We start from the raw sequence: 19,180 nt of genomic DNA, 5'->3' as shown, positions 1-19,180 counted from the left end.
AGATGCAACTAAAAGGTACTCAATGTTATACTGACATCACAGGTCTTTGTAAATAAGAGGTAAGTCTCACCTCTGAATGCACTATAGAAATCTGTTTTCAAGGTTTCCCAGAATAGCACAGGTTGCATTCTCTCTAGCGATCGTAATGGGGCATGCGAGACGCCTCTGGCTGCATACGTGTTAGTCAGCCACCATATGTACCTGGTGGTCCAGTGCAGGCCTAATCGCCATGCGTGAGATGTTTGTGTAGCAACTCATCCGTGCACATGCAGCTAAAAGGTTCTCAATGTTACACTGTCATCACATGTCTATGTAAATAAGAGCTAGGTCTACCTCTTGGAAACAGTAAAGTGCTGCAGAAATAGTTAACGATCACTTTTGTAGGAGCTGTCGTGATATCTCAGCTTATCTGCATGGAAATTCTCAGAACAGGAGCTGTTTACGAAAATAGCCTTTAATAACTTTAAACTGGTTGGTTCAAATGGCTCTGAGCACTATGGGACTTAACTGCTGAGGTCATCAGTCCCCTAGAACTTAGAACTACTTAAACCTAACTAACCTAAGAACATCACACACATCCATGCCCGAGGCAGGATTCGAACCTGCGACCGTAGCGGTCGCGCGGTTCGAGACTGTAGCGCCTAGAGCCGCTCGGCCACCCCGGCCCTTTAAACTGGTCTGTGCAGTGGATCAATACCTGTATATTTAATAGGACCGTCGCATGTGCTCAGTGGGAACATGCAGACGGTATTTGTTTTCGATATACGGGGGGAGAGAGATGCCGTAAAAATCTTATGGAGTTATCTATCAGGTATAGTGGAATTTTTAGTTCGTAATTTTTCTCTGTTGGATGGTACAGAATAACGATGCAAGCATGTTAGGGTGATAGACGTGAATGGTCCCTGAGGGATGCGGATCTGCTTCAGACTGCAGTATTTGTATGTAGCTTGGAGAAACACCACAATGCAGTAGCAAAACCCTCATCCTCCCGGTTCCTGTACTGTCGTTTACACTGCCTTGTGTTGCGGGAGCACACTGTTGGCAGACCTATGACAACATGTTCCCAATTCCAACAAATGGTCAAAACACGGTCCTGTCACACTAATTCAGGTCACTCTGTTTCTACACGGGTTGCAGAAGTTGGTAGATACAGCTCTCTCCGACTTCTGCTCAGTCCCGGCTTAAATTGGAACGATCACATGCGCAAAGCTGCAGAAATGGCAGCAGCTGCAGGAGGCATAGGGACTATCTAAAATTTCACTATAGCAGACAGGTTCGAAGAAGGTGACTCGTTTCTAGATATGAAAGTGGCAGAAATATGATTCACTACTGGCTGTAATTATTAAAGGACTTCTGCATCGGATAAAATGCAAGTATGTGGTTGAATGGAAAGACTCGATTCCAAATCATTGACAACATTTCTACTGGTAAACTTAGTACTAGAGATCTGAAAAGCTAGAGAACATTTTTTACTACCTCAATCAGCACACCATCCACTGTTTGTGATCCTTCTCAATCAACCATCGCCTATAACTCAGTGGATATATCACCAAACCTCTGACATGACATGAAGAGAGAATGCGTTATAAATACTGAAGAAATATCTATCGGCGGCATGAGGGAGTTGCAAATACTAAGTCCCTTAGTTGAGCCACTTCCCAAATTCGGTAATTTTATTACGAGGTTTACCGTCGGCGACGTGTAACCGCACCGCACTGATCATATACACTTTGGCGGTCACCGTCTGTATTCAGTGTCACGGTATTTGTCTGGGAAAAACCACTTCATTCGGAGGTAATGCCATACCTTGATTTATAACGCCAGTATAGCTTTTAACATGGATACTTGTGTGCACCTGTAGAACCAAGACCGCTTGTCACAGTAACACAGAGTAGTTGTTGCAATAGTGTTTTTTAACATCTGGTGGTTTGTAAGACGATTACGCCAAATCGCTAGCAATCTGTTATTGGGAGAGTATTATACTGATTTCAAAATTAAATATCTCGAAAACAATGATCGATAGAGGAACGCAGTAAACGGTATGTTTATTGTGAAAGCTGTAAGAAGTTTATACAGCAGTTTGAAATAATAGTTACAAAAGCTGCTAACAGATGGCGCTGTAATCGCCATACGTAATGCCTAGTATAAATAGTGATACGAAGCCCAGAGCGATCAGTTCCACTATTGAAACGTGAAAGGAGGTTAGCGTACCGAAGGAAGAGATTAAAACCATGTACTCCATTGAACAACGCGTTTTTCTGGTGCTAGAGTACCACAGGTTAGAAGAGAGTCCTACGGCAACAAGGCGATGTTTTCAAGCACGATTTAATGTTCCAAAAGGACCCGATGCGGAAACCATTCGTACGCTCTTCGCAAAATTTCAACGAACAAGCAGCGTAACTGATGATCTAGTGGGGCATGTTGGCCGCAAGCAAACCGCAGTTACGCCTGAAAATATCGCCACAGTTTCTGGAATTATTCAGCGAAATCCAATGTCATTCGTCCGTAGAATTGCATCTGAGACTGGTTTGAAGCGTTCCAGCACGCAGAAAATACTGAGAAAGAGCCTACACATGTTTCCATTCAAAATTCAAACGCACCAGGCCATACCCGTACGAGCTGTGCAACAAAGGGTTGCCTTGGCTAATCAGATGCTCACAATGATTGATAGTGAAGGATTTGATGTTGACTGCATCTGGTTTACAGATGAAGCACACTTCCACCTGAATGGATACGTGAATAAGCAGAACTGGCGATTTTGGGGTTCCGAAAAGCCATATTGGTGTGAAGCGAAACCCCTGTATTCTCCTGAAGTTACTGTGTGGGCTGCAGTATGCAGCAGAGGCATTATTGGCCCTTTTTTCATTCGAGAAACGGTCACTGGTGCACGTTACGTTGCAATTTTGGAACAATTTGTCGCCACACAGCAAGCGTTAGAGGATCGACCAGGTACTGAATGGTTTATGCAAGATGGAGCCCGACCACATCGGACCGAACAAGGGTTCGCTTTCTTGAGGAATACTTCGGGAATCGAGTCATTGCTTTGGAATATCCCAAATTTACTGGTGCAGGCATGGATTGGCCTCCATATTCGCCGGATTTGACTCCCTGTGACTTTTTTTTTTTTTGTGGAGCACAGTGAAAGACATGGTCTACCCGAAGCATCCCGCCACGCTGGAAGAGCTTGAATCGGCGATCTCTGTGGCATGTGAATCCATTTCGGTTGAGACACTACGAAATGTGATGGCGAATTTCATTCTTCGTTTGCGCCACCTCTGTAGTGCCAATGGTGAACATTTTGAAAACATTTGTGATGTGATTGTTTGCAAAAATTGTTTTCATACGATTATTTCACTTATGTATGCTGATATGAGCTGTACAGCGTGCAGCGCCATCTGTTAGCAGCTTTTGTAACTATTATTTCAAACTGCTGTATAAACTTCTCACAGCTTTCACAATAAACATACCGTTTACTGCATTCCTCTATCGATCTTTGTTTTCGAGATATTTAATTTTGAAATCAGGGAGCCCTTTTCTGGACACCCTGTAGTTATAGGGGATGTGTGATAGGTCCGCCTTGAGCATCAGGCCTGTAAAGTACGTGTTTGTGTTCCGACATGTGCAAAGGGAATGACTATGTCCAGTCATAAGGAAGGTATGGATTTGACGTGGAATGCTGTGATAGTAAAGGGAAGAGTGTGTCAAGTCATAAGAATGTTACAGATATTTGTATTTCCAGAGCCACAGCCGTCAGCAGGCTGTATTTCCGATACTTCGCGCATTTGCCATTCAATTGGGACTGCAATCGTAACATTTAATTGTAAGTATAGCGATCAAATATGTATGGTTTCCTAGGACGATTCTGTCTAGGAGTGCGTGGCGCGCCGGCTGTGGCCTGTGGCGGGAATGATTCACGTTTCCCACTAACAGCAGGAGCTGTCCAAACGGAATGGCCTGTTGGGATGTAGGAATGTAGCTGACTTAAATGTGTCATTCTCTAGACAGCCGACTAGCGAACTACTATGTAGTATGTTTTGGAATGCTTTCGTGATCGCATGGAAATTTGAGAAGATTCAATATGGACATGTGTTTGCGCTGGACCATTATTCCCTCCCATTTAAACTGTCCAGTTGACTGCTTCTGCACAGTTCGTGCATTTATTTAGTTGAGAGAACATCGATTGTGGTGTGTGCATCTAGCAGGTGAAAGACAGGTGGAGGACACATTTGCTGGTTCTTGAGGCAAGAGAAACACCTCAGTTGTCTTTGTAAATTATACGGATGATTTGGAATCTCTTATATCACTGACATCGGTATTCGAGAGTGGAAATATCAGTTTCCTCTATTTTTTTCGAATTTTCACGCAAAAGTCTTTGTAGACAAGATAAGTTTTTCAGTAGTTTACATCACGCTCCACCTCGCTAAAGTGTCAGGTTTCCAGAGAAATAATTTCCAGTCTATATCTTCGGAATTATACTGCGCAAGCAATACTATGCAAGCGATATTGCTATGTGCTCGACATCGAGAAGTATCGCGAAAATGGTATGATGTTCTGGCAAACCATGTGAAATTACATATTTTCTTGTAATCCCAGAGTCTGGAGATGGGTGCAGAAAGCAAGAAAGCAGGTCGGGGCCAGAAACAGCAACGCCTTTGTGCCGAGGAAAAACGAGCCGGACTTTGTACAACAGTTCGGAAGTGACTTTGGTCCACTGAGGGCGCTCTGGTCAGGCATCGCGAGTGGATGACTTGTGACGGTCGGCTACAAAGGATGACTGCCCGACCTAGCGGGAAATATCTAGTGCTGAGGGGAGTATATACAGTTCATGTCTTCGCGGTATATGTATGAGTGTCTGGCGCTCGATAGCTATATGGACGCTGGAGAAGAGGTGACTTGTATGGCGCAGGATACGAATTATTTGTTTACTACATCGATATGGTACGTGAAGATTGGTTTCACGCTGTAATATTCAAGCTTCCATCCTAAGTGGCAGAGCAAAGTAATTGAGCAAGTGTCTTTCCGTATATGACGATCTGTACGAGGTGCGACAATAAATGAACGAGACTGATATGAAAAAAAAAATGTTGCTTACCGTTTTAGTCAAGTTTAGTGTTGTCTCTTTCAAAGCAGTTCCCTTCTGATCGCACACACTTTTTCCAGCGCTTCTGCCATTCATGGTAACATTTCTGGAACTCATCCTCTGTAATATCCTCAAAGACTCTCGTCACAGCTTTTTGGACATCTTGTGTTGTTTGAAAATGGTGTCCCTTGACCGCCGTTTTGACTCTTGGAAATAGAAAAAAAAGTCGCACAGAGCGAAGTCTGGTGAATAAGGTGGCTGTGGTAGTACTGAAATTTGTTTTGAGGTTAAAAATTGCTGTACTGACAGAGCAGTATGGGATGGTGCATTATCGTGATGCAGAATCCATTTATCAGCAATGTTATTACTAGACGAACCGTTTCTCAATTGATGTTCAGTTCTTTTGCAATCATTTTCACGGATAATCTTCGATCAGATTGTATGAGTTCACGCACCCTGACCAAGTTGACATACGTCTGAGAAATTGATGATCGTCCACTACGGTATTCATCTTCAATATTCGTTCTGCCTTCACTAAAAATTTTATGTCAACGAAAAACTTGAGCTCTTGACATAACCTCCTCTCCAAAAGCCTTCTGAAGCTTACCGTAAGTTGTCGCTGCGTTTTCACCATATTTAAGGCAAAAAGAAATGGCTTACCATTTCGCAATATTATGCGGCTCCATTTCCGTGAGAGAGACACAAACACGTGTTAACTTATTACAGCACAACTCACGACTGAGCAGTTGCATCGATGTGCCGATTGGACTAGAAACAGCTTATAGACCAAGGTCAAAGATACTGTGCCTATGCAAGCCTGCAGGGTTGCCGCATCATGCAAAAAAAAATCAGTCTCATTACTTTATTGTCGCACTTTGTAGACCAGTTTTGTAGGGTTTAACTGTCAGTGTAATATGGCGATCTACACAAAATACTTTTGTCGATGAAATTATCATCTGCAGAAAAAAAAATGGCGGACAGTGCCCCCGCACTGGCAGTGGCAGCAGCAGCAGTTTGGTGGGTAAGAGCCGAATAGAATGCTCCATTCATTCACAAGGCATCCTTTGCAATGGGACATAGGATCCTCTACATAGTGGTGAGAATGTTTGCTGTTTATAAGACGTAAGCAGGACTTGGCGATTTCCTGCAAGGGTAACACGTGACGGTCAAGGTGCCTCGTCAGGACCATCAGCGAGTATACAATCGGTGTTATTCCAGGCTATTTTCGTAAACAGTTCCTGTTAGGGCAAGAATTTCAATGTACATAAGCTGAGACATCACAAAAGCTCCTACAAAAGCGATTGTTAAGTATTTCTGCAGCACTTTACTGTTTCTTAGAGATAGACCTGGCCCTTATTTACATAGACATGTGATGTCAGTATAACATTGAGAACATTTTAGCTGCATCTGTGATGGTGAGCCACAACCTGTGGAGACGGATGAAGTCACGGAAGAAGAGGTAGCCACTGCCTTTATTCCGTACAATGGCGCACTATCGGGGAAAATCGGCCGTATATTAAAGAAACACCGACTTAAAACCGTCTTTTGCCCGCCCAATAAAACACGGGCATTACTGGGAAGTGTGAAAGATGACCTCGGTTTGAGGAAGGCCGGCATATACCAAATTCCCTGTGAGTGTGGGAAGACTTATATCGGACAAACAGTACGCACCATCGAAGATCGTTGCCGAGAACATCAAAGGCATACTCGACTGAAATATCCAAATAAGTCGGCGGTAGCAGAGCACTGTTTGTCCGAGAAACACGAGATGGATTATGAGCGTACCAAGATCCTGGCTCAGACCTCTAAATATTGGTACAGCGTTATAAGGGAGGCTATCGAAATTCGCACCAGGGGAGATATTATCAACCGAGCCTGCAGCTACAATCTCAGCAAGGCTTGGGACCCAGCACTGAATGTAATTAAGAAGACTCTCACCAAGAAGTACGAACTGGCGACCAGGGCGGACGTAGCAAGCACATCGACGCTACGACAGATTCCAACGCCCACGTCTTCGCGACCGCCGGCGCGCGGGAGCGGACGGCGAAGAGAGCGGCCCGCGGGGGGATGGGATTTAAATCGGCCGCCCGCCCTCAGGAGCTCAGTTCGTCAGCGCACGATGGCGACATGTCTGATCGCCGAAATATTGTGCCCGTTGGACACTATGAACCGGCAGTACACCCATGGACTGTTCGAGCTACATTTTTTTAAATTACTCTGAAACCACAAGAATTGAGTTGTACATTGGAAAACGTTCATCTGAAATGTTACCTAGATTAGCTCGATGCTTACATTCATTATAGTACCTTTTACTTTTTTCATTTTTCACGCATCAGCAATAAATATCAAGAGATCTGATGAAAAACCAGTCCTAAGCAAAGAAAGGAAAGCTGTAACGTAGGAGTAGTATATAGATGGTCCATACAAGACTCCAAAAGCACGACATTCAGTCAAAACTACTGTCAGTCTTTGGCGAGCCAGCGATGACAAAACTCTTCCACCTGGTATGCAAGATGCAGGTGGAATGCACTTACAGCTCAAGAAGAATGTAATAATTAAAATTCGAAAGAAAGCAGTTGCTGATAGGTGTGAAAATTACCGAACTATCAGCTTAATAAGTAGTGGTTGCAAAATACTATCACGAATTCTTTACAGGAGAATGGGAAAAACTTGTGGAAGTCGACCTGGGAGAAGATCAGTTTGGATTCTAGAGAAATGTAGGAACACGGGAGGTAATATTGACCCTACGACCTATCTTAGAAGATAGATTAAGGCAAATCTACGTTTATAGTATTTGTAGACTAGAGAAAGCTTTTGACAATGTTGACTGTGATACTCTCTTCGAAGTTCTGAAAGTAGCAGGGATAAAATACAGGGAGCGAAATGCTATTTACAAAAATGGTTCAAATGGCTCTGAGCACTATGGGACTTAACTGCTGTGGTCATCAGTCCTCTAGAACTTAGAACTACTTAAACCTAACCAACCTAAGGACATCACACACATCCATGCCCGAAGCAGGATTCGAACCTGCGACCGTAGCGGTCGCGCGGTTCCAGACTGTAGCACCTAGAACCGCTCGGCCACTCCGGCCGGCGGCTATTTACAACTTGTCCAGAAACCAGATGGGAGCTATACGAGTTGAGGGGCATGAAAGGAAAATAGTGGTTGAGAAGGGAGTGAAATAGAGCTGTAACCAATCGTCGATGTCGTTCGATCTGTATACTGAACAAGCAGTAAAGGAAACAAAAGAAGAATAAGGGGTAAGAATTAAAGTTCATGGAAAAGAAATAAAAATCTTGAAGTTTAACGATGACATTGTAATTCTGTCAGAGACAGCAAAGACTTGGAAGAGCAGTTGAATGGAATGGACATGATGTTGAAAGGTGGAATTAGATGACTATCAACAACAACAAAAAATAATGGGATGTTCTCGAAATATGTCAGGTGGTGATGAGGAAATTACATTAAGACACAACACACTTAAGGTAGCATATGAGTTTTGTTACCTAGGCAACAAGGTAACTGATGATGGCCGAAGCAGAGAGGATATAAAATGAAGACAGGCAACGGCAAGAAAACCGTTCCGCAAGAAGAGAAATTTGTTAACATCGAAAATAGATTTAAGTGTTAGGAAGTCTGTTCTGAAAGCACGGTAGAACCACGCTAATCCAATGCCTATGGGACCGGGAACATGATCGGAACACAAAAAGATCGGATTATCAGAGGATCACTTTTATGGACCCATAACTTGTTAATCAGTGCAGTACAACTTTCATTTTCAACTGGAAATAACTGTATGAAATATTGTTCCAGTTTAAAACGGTAACAAAACGAAAAGAAAAGTCGACACACTAAAATATCTTACACGAAAGTGTTATGAACAGTAATGCCTGTACCATACAGTAGTGCCTGTACTGTGCAATAGGTTTTTATCGTACGGTAAGGTACTGGGTGAAAGTGTAACTACTCCACATATCTTATTTCAGTGCTGGACTGACACACAACTGATTTGCACTTAACTTTTTAAAACATGAGAAATCACACGGTAGAAAATGTTGTGCTCTTAAGCAGGACGAAAAAAATTTTGTAATGTTCTTTTGCTTAGCAGACGACAACTTCGATTTTGCTGCGATGTTTTGCCATTTCCCAATCTACAAAATGTTTGTTGATGTAAACGTTGAGCTTTATTCGATGTACTGAAGGGCTATATCAAACGCACTTTTATCTTTTAGCATCATGACTAGCGGCGGCCCGTGTGCATAAAGACCGGAAGTGGGATTGTCGGGTTAAGCGGGCAGTCGGACCATCCGAGTTCGAATTAGCGATGTTCTACTATAATTGTGTAGTGTAGCCATGTACCCATAGTGCTCAGAGCCATTTGAACCATTTTGTAGCCATGTATGGAAGTGAAACGGACGATAAACATTTTAGACAACAAGGGAACAGAAGTTTTTGAAATGTAGAGCTAGAGAAGAATGCTGAAGATTAGATGGGTAGATTAAATAACTAACGAGGAGCTCCTAAATAGAATTGGGGAAAAAAGAAATTTGTGGCACAACATGGCCATAAGAAGATATCGGTTGATAGGGCACATTCAGAGACATCCTGGGATCACCTATTGGGTACGGAAGGGAAGTATGGCGGGTAAAAATTGTATATGAAGACCAAGAGATGAATACGCTAAGCAGATTCAGAAGGACGCAGGTTGCAGAAGTTATTCGGATTTATGAGGCTTGCACAGGATAGAGTAGCATGGAGAGCTGCATCAAATCAGTGTTTGGACTGAAGACCACCACCACCACCACCACAACAACAGCAGCATCTCAAGGACGACTGTTGGTAAACAGCCAGGCAGGACAGCACTGACAAAGTGATCCTGTCTAGTTTTGATACAGACTGGAACAGCACTTCAAAATGATGATAAATTCATGAAACGTGTCACACTACTCATGAAAAAACGTAAGAGGCACAGTACCCTATCATTTAAAATTAATAAATAAAATGTACTATATGAATATATGCATGAAATTAATCAAAACTATATTTAAATCTTCTTTTTCTGATGTGTAACAACCTACTTGTCGTAGATATCGCTGAATCTTCTTTGGGGATTAAGTATTTGCATCAAGGTAGCCCCACAAATACCAAACAATTCACTTCCGATCGAGACATTTAAACTACTAACTTACTGATCAATGGTCAACATGAAAAGTAAATAATAATAATAATAATAATAACAATAATAATAAACGCTTAATGATGGTACTTATTTTCAAAAGCATGTTTGGACGAGAAACGAAGTGGACATACACATCCTACAAGCCAAACAAAAAACGAAATTGCTTAATATGCAGAACACACACGAGCTCGTCTCGGGATAAAAAGGCCCAATTGTCTTTTGGATACTGTAGCTCTTTTTTCTGTACTTGCTAAGAAAAATTGGAGAGGAATTCCGCGTTATGAAAAACACCTTCTTAGTTCTGTTGTACCCAAGAGGTGTTGCAGCACTTTTCTGAAAAATTATTGTTACATGTTAACATCTTGTTTACGTTACATGAATATTTGCATTTGTAAAAGGAAGCGATCATTAGGTGTCACATATTTTACATTAATTTCCACACAGCATACAATTGCGACACACGTCATTGAGTTGAGCCATTGTTTGTTGTTCATTTACAATATGTTTAAGGATATTAGCTTTATGGTATATTAAATTTGGAAGTTATACAACAACATGTCTTCTACAAACGAGTGAAACGTTTTCTATTTTCTGTTTGTCGTCCATTCCCGACTGAGAATCGCTGTGTATATCGTGTTATTTAGCATGCTACTTCCTGTTTTTCGATGTTGCAGTGTTGCTTCACTTTATTGTTTAGTGTTAAAGTACTTTTTTTGCGATTGTAATTTCTTGTTGTTACACGCGCATTTTGCACAGTTTGTGCGTCAAGCTCAAAGTATCTGCCACCATTTCACGTGTTGCAGCAGCAGGATTTTCGTTTGTTTCGTTACGTGTTTGTTTAGAGGACGTGGCGTGTGATTGAAAGCGTTGTTGACGTGTGTGTGTTAGAGAGAGAGAGAGAGAGAGAGAGAGAGAGAGAGAGAGATGGCGGTGGGGGGGGCGGGGGCGGGGGCGGGGGCGGGGGCGGCGGGGGCGACGACGACGACGACGACGACGACAGGTTATGTATATACTTCTGTCATTGTAGCAATGAGTGTTTTATTACACTGTGGTGTGTATTCATTAGGTACGGGGTGGGCAAGATACTAAAATCACAAGAATACACTATAACATAGGCCTACTGAACCAGCAACACAATACAAAACAGGGTTGGTAGATATACGATCGACACTGATAAATGCAGCCATTCTGGTATACATCAATTAACCTTCAGTTGCTGTCAATCTGTAAATTGTTTGCGCAAACAAAGTTGACACTCGGCGCGGTGCCAGATGGGAGCGACCGCAAAGGCATTTCCCATTTACAGTCGCTCCTATCTGTAGTACGTGGGCCAAACATGCAGGAATTTTAGAACCAGACATACAGAACATGTCAGAGCACTGGAAAATAACAGCACCTAATCAACACTTGCTGGTGATCTAATTCCACATCACCACCCCACGAAATCAGAAACTGATTTTAAAATTGTTACAGCCAATATCTGTCTCTACCATAAATTAACAGTAGACGAAAATTGTCACATCGAAAATCAATAGCTCATGGAAAGGAAGTACATGGAAAATAAATGCATATCACTGTGCAACGAAACAGTCTTTGCGACAATAAAAGAAGTGTATAAATAACACCTCCCCCAAACCGTACGTGGCCACACTCTAAAATCAAAATCTGTACCTTTAGTCCAGACCACTCATTCTACATGCCTCTCCGTAACTCCTCCGCCCCCACCCCTTCTCGTCACTGGCCCTCCCTCTCTCCCTCTACTACCCCCACCCCCTCTCCCTCCCCCCTTCTCTCTCTCTCTCTCTCTCTCTCTCTCTCTCTCTCTCTCTCTCTCTCTCTCTCTCTCTCTCTCTCCCCCTCACACACACACGCGCGCGCGCTCGCGAAGCTAAACATCTCAAACGTCAACAACACTTTAAATCACGCGCCATAACGTAACAAAAACAAAAAGAAACAAATGAACACAACATAGCTACAACAACATATGAAATGGCGGCAGATACTTTGCGCTTGACTGACAAGTGCATGTGTAACGACGAGAAACTACAACAACAAAATAAACAAGTACTTCCACATGGCACAGTCAAGTGAAGTTACACCGCAGCATCAAAAAACCAGTAACACGTTAAATAACGCGATATATATAGCGAGTCTCAGTCGGAAATGAACGACAAACAGTACGTAGAAAACGTTTCGCTTGTTTGCAGATGACAGGCTGTAGAACGTGTGGTGGAATTAAAGCAATCGTCGTACTCAAGCAACAACGTCGTTTGAGGTATGTAAACAAATGTGTATCCGTACTATTTTTAAATGTAATGGAAAACTAATACCTTTAAAGACATTGTAAAAGAACAACATACACTCCCTCACTCAGTGATATGTGTCTTAACTAATGGAAGACATGTGACGTGTAATGATCGCTTCCTTTTACAAATGTAAATAATTTTGAGCCAATATTCATATAACTTACAGAAGAGGTTAACATGTAACAATTTTTCGGAAAGGAAGTAAACAAGAATGCCATTGAAGGTACCACTTAAAAGACTGCAACACGTCTGGGTAAAACAAAACTAAACCCGTGTCTTGCATAACGCGGAATTCTTCTCCAGTTTTCTTATTTAAAGGCCTGCTCGTCGGGCAGCCTTTGTAGTCTGACGTTCCCACTGCACCGGTTATGTCAGGTCATTGAGCACTTCGGCTACACAATAGTGCGTGCTCGCCGCCGAGGCGACATAAGACAGCCGGCGCAAAGGCGGTGGCATTTGTGCGCACGTGCAGTCCACGTGTTACGGTAGCAGAGGAAACCCAAACGCACTCACCTGCTTGAGAAGGCACGGGCAGCAGCGGCGGCGGCGGCGGTGGCGGATACGTCGGCGCGGGACGCTGCGCTGGACTCCGCTGCCTGGAGCGCGGTCAACGCTCCGCGCATGCGCAGTGCCAACCCGGCGGCCGGCTGTGCACGCTGCGAGCGGCAGCGACTCGTCCAAAGACTTCGGCAACGGCTATAGCCGGGGGTGTTCGAGACTGCTGGGTGGGAAACTCCAAAGGGGACGGGGGGTTACGGCAGCCGCTTCCGTGGTACGGGGTGGCCGCCTGGGCGGTGGCTACGAGATGCACTTCTGCTGCCGCTCAGACGTTGGCATCCGTGTGAGGCGGCGCCAAAACGAACAAGGGGGCCTCATGCAGCCGGCTGACCTTGAGGCAGGGACTGCGGGCGGGCAGTTGCTCACCGGCGGCTCTCGCCGGCGGAGGGTACGGTGTGTGTCCGGGCCGCTGGGATTCCTAAATCGCGGGGCGATACTGACAGACGTAAAAGCAATCTGGGGAGTAACCCAAGATCGTTACTCTTTACATTAATCCAGCCATGACAAATCTCTTCCATCTGGTGAGCAAGATGTACAGGGTGGACCATTGACCGTGACCAGGCCAAATATCTCACGAAATAACCGTCAAACGAAAAAACTACAAAGAATGAAACTTGTCTCACCTGAAGGGGGAAACCAGATGGCGCTATGGTTTGCCCACTAGATGGCGCTGCCACAGGTCAAACGGATATCAACTGCGTTTTTTTAAAAATAGGAACCCCAATTTATTATTACATATTCGTGTAGTACGAAAAGAAATATAAATATTTTAGTTGGACCACTTTTTTCGCTTTGTGACAGATGGCGCTGTAATTGTCACAAACATATGGCTCACAATTTTAGAAGAACAGTTAGTAACAGGTAGGTTTTTTTAAAATTAAAATACAGAACGTAGGTACGTTTGAACATTTTATTTCGGTTGTTCCAATGCGATACATGTACCTTTGTGAACTTATCATTTCAGAGAACACGTGCTGTTACAGCGTGATTACCTGTAAATACCACATTAATGCAACAAATGCTCAAAATTATGTCCGTCAACCTCAGTGCATTTTCCAATACGTGTAACGACATTCCTCTCAACAGCGAGTAGTTCGCCTTCCGTAATGTTCGCACATGCATTGACAATGCGCTGACACATGTTGTCAGGCGTTGTCAGTGGATCATGATAGCAAATATCCTTCAACTTTCCCCACAGAAAGAAATCCGGGGACGTCAGATCTGGTGAACGTGCGGACGACCAATCCACCTGTCATGAAATATGCGATTCAATACAGCTTAAACCGCACGCGAGCTATGTGCTGGACATCCATCATGTTGGAAGTACATCGCCATTCAACCATGCAGTGAAACATCTTGTAATAACAACGCCCGCATCTCGTGGTCGTGCGGTAGCGTTCTCGCTTCCCACGCCCGGGTTCGATTCCCGGCGGGGTCAGGGATTTTCTCTGCCTCGTGATGGCTGAGTGTTGTGTGCTGTCCTTAGGTTAGTTAGGTTTAAGTAGTTCTAAGTTCTAGGGGACTGATGACCATAGATGTTAACTCCCACAGTGCTCAGAGCCATTTGAACCATTTTTTGTAGTAACAACGGTAGAACATTACGCAGGAAATCAGCATATATTCCACCATTTAGACTGCCATCGATAAAATGGGGGCCAATTATCCTTCCTCCCATAATGCCGCACCATACATTAACCCGCCAACGTCGCTGATGTTCCACTTGTCGCAGCCATCGTGGCTTTTCCGTTGTCCAGTGGTGCATATAATGCCGGTTTACGTTACCGCTGTTGGTGAATGACACTTCGTCACCAAATAGAACGCGTGCAAAAAATCTATCATCGTCCCGTAATATCACTTGTGCCCAGTGGCAGAACTGTACATGACGTTCAAAGTCGTCGCCATGCAATTCCTGGTGCATAGAAATATGGTACGGGTGCAATCGATGTTGATGTGGCATTCTCAACACCGACGTTTTTGAGATTCCCGATTATCGCGCAATTTGTCTGCTACTGATATGCGGATTAGCCGCGACAGCAGCTGAAACACCTACTTGGGCATCATCATTTGTTGCAGTTCGTGGTTGATGTTTTACATGTGGCTGAACACTTCCTGTTTCCTTAAATAACGTAACTATCCGGCGAACGATCAGGACACTTGGATGATGTCCGGGATACCGAGCAGCATACATATTACACGCCCGTTGGGGATTTTGATAATAGTAGCCAAACATCAACACGATATCGACCTCTTCCGAAATTGGTATCACGAAGCAAATACCGTCGGCACGGGCGGAATGTTACGTGATACCACGTACTTATACGTTTGTGACTATTACAGCGCCATCTACCATAAAGCGAAAAAAGTGGTCCAACTAAAACATTCATATTTCTTTACGTACTAAACGAATATGTAATAAAAAATGGGGGTTCCTATTTTAAAAAAGACGCAGTACATATCCGTTTGGCCTATGGCAGCGCCATCTAGCGGGCCAACCATAGCGCCATCTGGTTTCCCCCTTCAAGCTAGACGAGTTTCGTTCTTTGTAGTTTTTTCGTTTGATGCTTATTTCGTGAGATATTTAGCCCGGTCACTATCAGTGAAGCACCCTGTATAAGACAAGCGAAATACCTTCGGACTTCCACAAGAATATAATAATTCAGATCCAAAAGAAAGCAGGCGTCAACAAGTGTGAAAATTACCGAAGTATCATTTCAATAAATCTTGGTTGCAAAAAAACACGAATTCTTTAAAAACGAATGAAAAAACTGGTAGAAGCCGACCTCGGGGAAGGACAGTTTGGATTCCGGAGAAATGTGGGAACACGCGAGGCAATACTGACCCTACGACTTCTAATCGAAGATAGATTAAGAAAAGTCAAACGTACGTTTGTAGCATTTGTAGACTTAGAGAAAGTGTTTGATAATGTTGACTAGAATACTCTCTTTCAAATTCTAAAGGTGGCAGGAGTAAATCACAGGGAGTGAAAAGCTATTTACAGTTCGCACAGAAACCAGATGGCAGCTATAAGAGTTGAGGGGCACGAAAGGGAAGCAGTGGTAGAGAAAGTAGAGACAGGGTTGTAGCCTATCCCCGATGTTATTCAGTCTGAATACTAAGCAAGCAGCAAAGAACACAAAAAAAAAATGGAGTGCGAATTAAAGTCCAAGCGCAAGAAATGAAAACTTTGAGGTTTGCCGATGACATTTTAAATTGTAAGAGACAGCAAAGGGCCTGAAACACTAACTCAGCGGAGTGGACAGTGTCTTGAAAGGAGGATATAAGATGAACGTCAACAAAAGCAAAAAGAGGATAATGGAATGTAGTCGAATTAAATCAGGTGATGCCGAGGGAATTAGATTAGGAAATGACACACTTAAAGTAGTAAACGAGTTTTGTTATTCGGGGAGCAAAATAACTGAGGATGCTCGAAGTAGAGATGATATATAATGTAGACTGCCTACGGCAAGGAAAGCGTTTCTGAACAAGAAAAATTTGTTAACATCGAATATAGATTTAAGTGCCAATATGTCATTTCTGAAAGTATTTATATGGAGTGTAGCCATGTATGGAAGTGAAACTTATGGAGTGTAGCCTTGTACGGAAGTGAAACTTTGGACTATAAACAGTTTAGACAAGAAGAGAAGAGAAGCTTTCAAACTGTGGTGCTACAGAAGAATGCTGAAGATTAGATGCGTAGATCACGTAACTAATGAGCAGGTACTAAATAGAACTGGGGAGAAGAGGAATTTGTGGCACAACTTGACAAGAAGAAGGGATCGGTTGGTAGGACACTTCCTAAGGCATCAAGGGATCACCAGTTTAGTACTGGAGGGAAGCGTGGAGGGTAAAAATCGTAGAGGGAAACCAAGATATGACTACGCTAAGCAGATTCAGAAGGATGTAAGTTGCATTAGGATAGAGTAGCATGGAGAGCTGCATCAAACCAGTCTCTGGACTGAAGACCACAACAACAACACAGAAGAATGGAAAAATCTGGCAGAAACCGACCTCGTGGAAGATTAGTTTGGATTCTGAAGAAACGTGGGAACACGCGAGGCAATACTGACACCACGACTCTTTATAGAAGACGTAAGTAGGCTGTTTAGGTTTTTACATTGGTAACGCCACCGCCACGTAGCGCTCTGTATGAAAATCACTGGCTGTGCTGTGTGCAGTCTGTGGTTGGGTGGCATTGTTGGAATTTGCTATTGTAGTGTTGGGCAGTTGGCTGTTAACAGCGTGTAGCGTTGTACAGTTGGAGGTGAGCCGCCAGCCGTGGTGGATGTGCGGAGAGAAATGACGGAGTTTTGAGAGCGGATGATCTGGACGTATGTCCATCAGAGACAGTATATTTATAAGACTGGATGTCATTAACTGCTATATATACACTCCTGGAAATTGAAATAAGAACACCGTGAATTCATTGTCCCAGGAAGGGGAAACTTTATTGACACATTCCTGGGGTCAGATACATAACATGATCACACTGACAGAACCACAGGCACATAGACACAGGCAACAGAGCATGCACAATGTTGGCACTAGTACAGTGTATATCCACCTTTCGCAGCAATGCAGGCTGCTATTCTCCCATGGAGATGATCGTAGAGATGCTGGATGTAGTCCTGTGGAACGGCTTGCCATGCCATTTCCACCTGGCGCCTCAGTTGGACCAGCGTTCGTGCTGGACGTGCAGACCGCGTGAGACGACGCTTCACCCAGTCCCAAACATGCTCAATGGGGGACAGATCCGGAGATCTTGCTGGCCAGGGTAGTTGACTTACACCTTCTAGAGCACGTTGGGTGGCACGGGATACATGCGGACGTGCATTGTCCTGTTGGAACAGCAAGTTCCCTTGCCGGTCTAGGAATGGTAGAACGATGGGTTCGATGACTGTTTGGATGTACCGTGCACTATTCAGTGTCCCCTCGACGATCACCAGTGGTGTACGGCCAGTGTAGGAGATCGCTCCCCACACCATGATGCCGGGTGTTGGCCCTGTGTGCCTCGATCGTATGCAGTCCTGATTGTGGCGCTCACCGTACGGCGCCAAACACGCATACGAGCATCATTGGCACCAAGGCAGAAGCGACTCTCATCGCTGAAGACGACACGTCTCCATTCGTCCCTCCATTCACGCCTGTCGCGACACCACTGGAGGCGGGCTGCACGATGTTGGTGCGTGAGCGGAAGACGGCCTAACGGTGTGCGGGACCGTAGCCCAGCTTCATGGAGACGGTTGCGAATGGTCCTCGCCGATACCCCAGGAGCAACAGTGTCCCCAATTTGCTGGGAAGTGGCGGTGCGGTCCCCTACGGCACTGCGTAGGATCCTACGGTCTTGGCGTGCATCCGTGCGTCCTGCGGTACGGTCCCAGGTCGACGGGGGCACGTGCACCTTCCGCCGACCACTGGCGACAACATCGATGTACTGTGGAGACCTCACGCCCCACGTGTTGAGCAATTCGGCGGTACGTCCACCTGGCCTCCCGCATGCCCACTATACGCCCTCGCTCAAAGTCCGTCAACTGCACATACGGTTCACGTCCACGCTGTCGCGGCATGCTACCAGTGTTAAAGACTGCGATGGAGCTCCGTATGCCACGGCAAACTGGCTGACACTGACGGCGGCGGTGCACAAATGCTGCGCAGCTAGCGCCATTCGACGTCCAACACCGCGGTTCCTGGTGTGTCCGCTGTGCCGTGCGTGTGATCATTGCTTGTACAGCCCTCTCGCAGTGTCCGGAGCAAGTATGGTGGGTCTGACACACCGGTGTCAATGTGTTCTTTTCTCCATTTCCAGGAGTGTATTATGACTTTTGAACACTATTAAGGTAAATACATTGTTTATTCTCTATCAAATCTTTCATTTGCTAACTATGTCTATCAGTAGCTGGTGGCTTCAGTTGTTTGAATCTTTTATTTAGCTGGCAGTAGTGGCGCTCGCTGTATTGCAGCAGTTTGGGTAATGAAGATCTTTTGAGGTAAGTGATTCATGAAAGGTATAGGTTATTGTTAGTCAGGGCCATTCTTTTGTAGGGATTATTGAAAGTCAG

The 19,180-nt window shown here is 44.4% G+C and overlaps 1 protein-coding gene across 1 annotated transcript in view; it reads right to left on the bottom strand.

Annotated features, from left to right (window-relative positions):
- Positions 1-13,204, bottom strand: part of LOC124605231 — a 135,626-nt gene extending 122,422 nt beyond the window's left edge. Inside the window, exon 1 of the mRNA XM_047136781.1 lies at positions 13,080-13,204. Coding sequence (XP_046992737.1) covers positions 13,080-13,189 — 110 coding nt within the window. The 5' untranslated portion in view covers positions 13,190-13,204. The remainder of the gene's footprint in view (positions 1-13,079) is intronic.
- Positions 13,205-19,180: the final 5,976 nt, after the last annotated feature.

Source organism: Schistocerca americana, chromosome 3 (assembly GCF_021461395.2).
Source record: "Schistocerca americana isolate TAMUIC-IGC-003095 chromosome 3, iqSchAmer2.1, whole genome shotgun sequence".
In the NCBI taxonomy this organism is placed as follows: domain Eukaryota; kingdom Metazoa; phylum Arthropoda; class Insecta; order Orthoptera; family Acrididae; genus Schistocerca; species Schistocerca americana.
The sequence above is the reverse complement of the archived record's forward strand: the minus strand, read 5'-3'. Positions and strand labels throughout refer to the sequence as shown.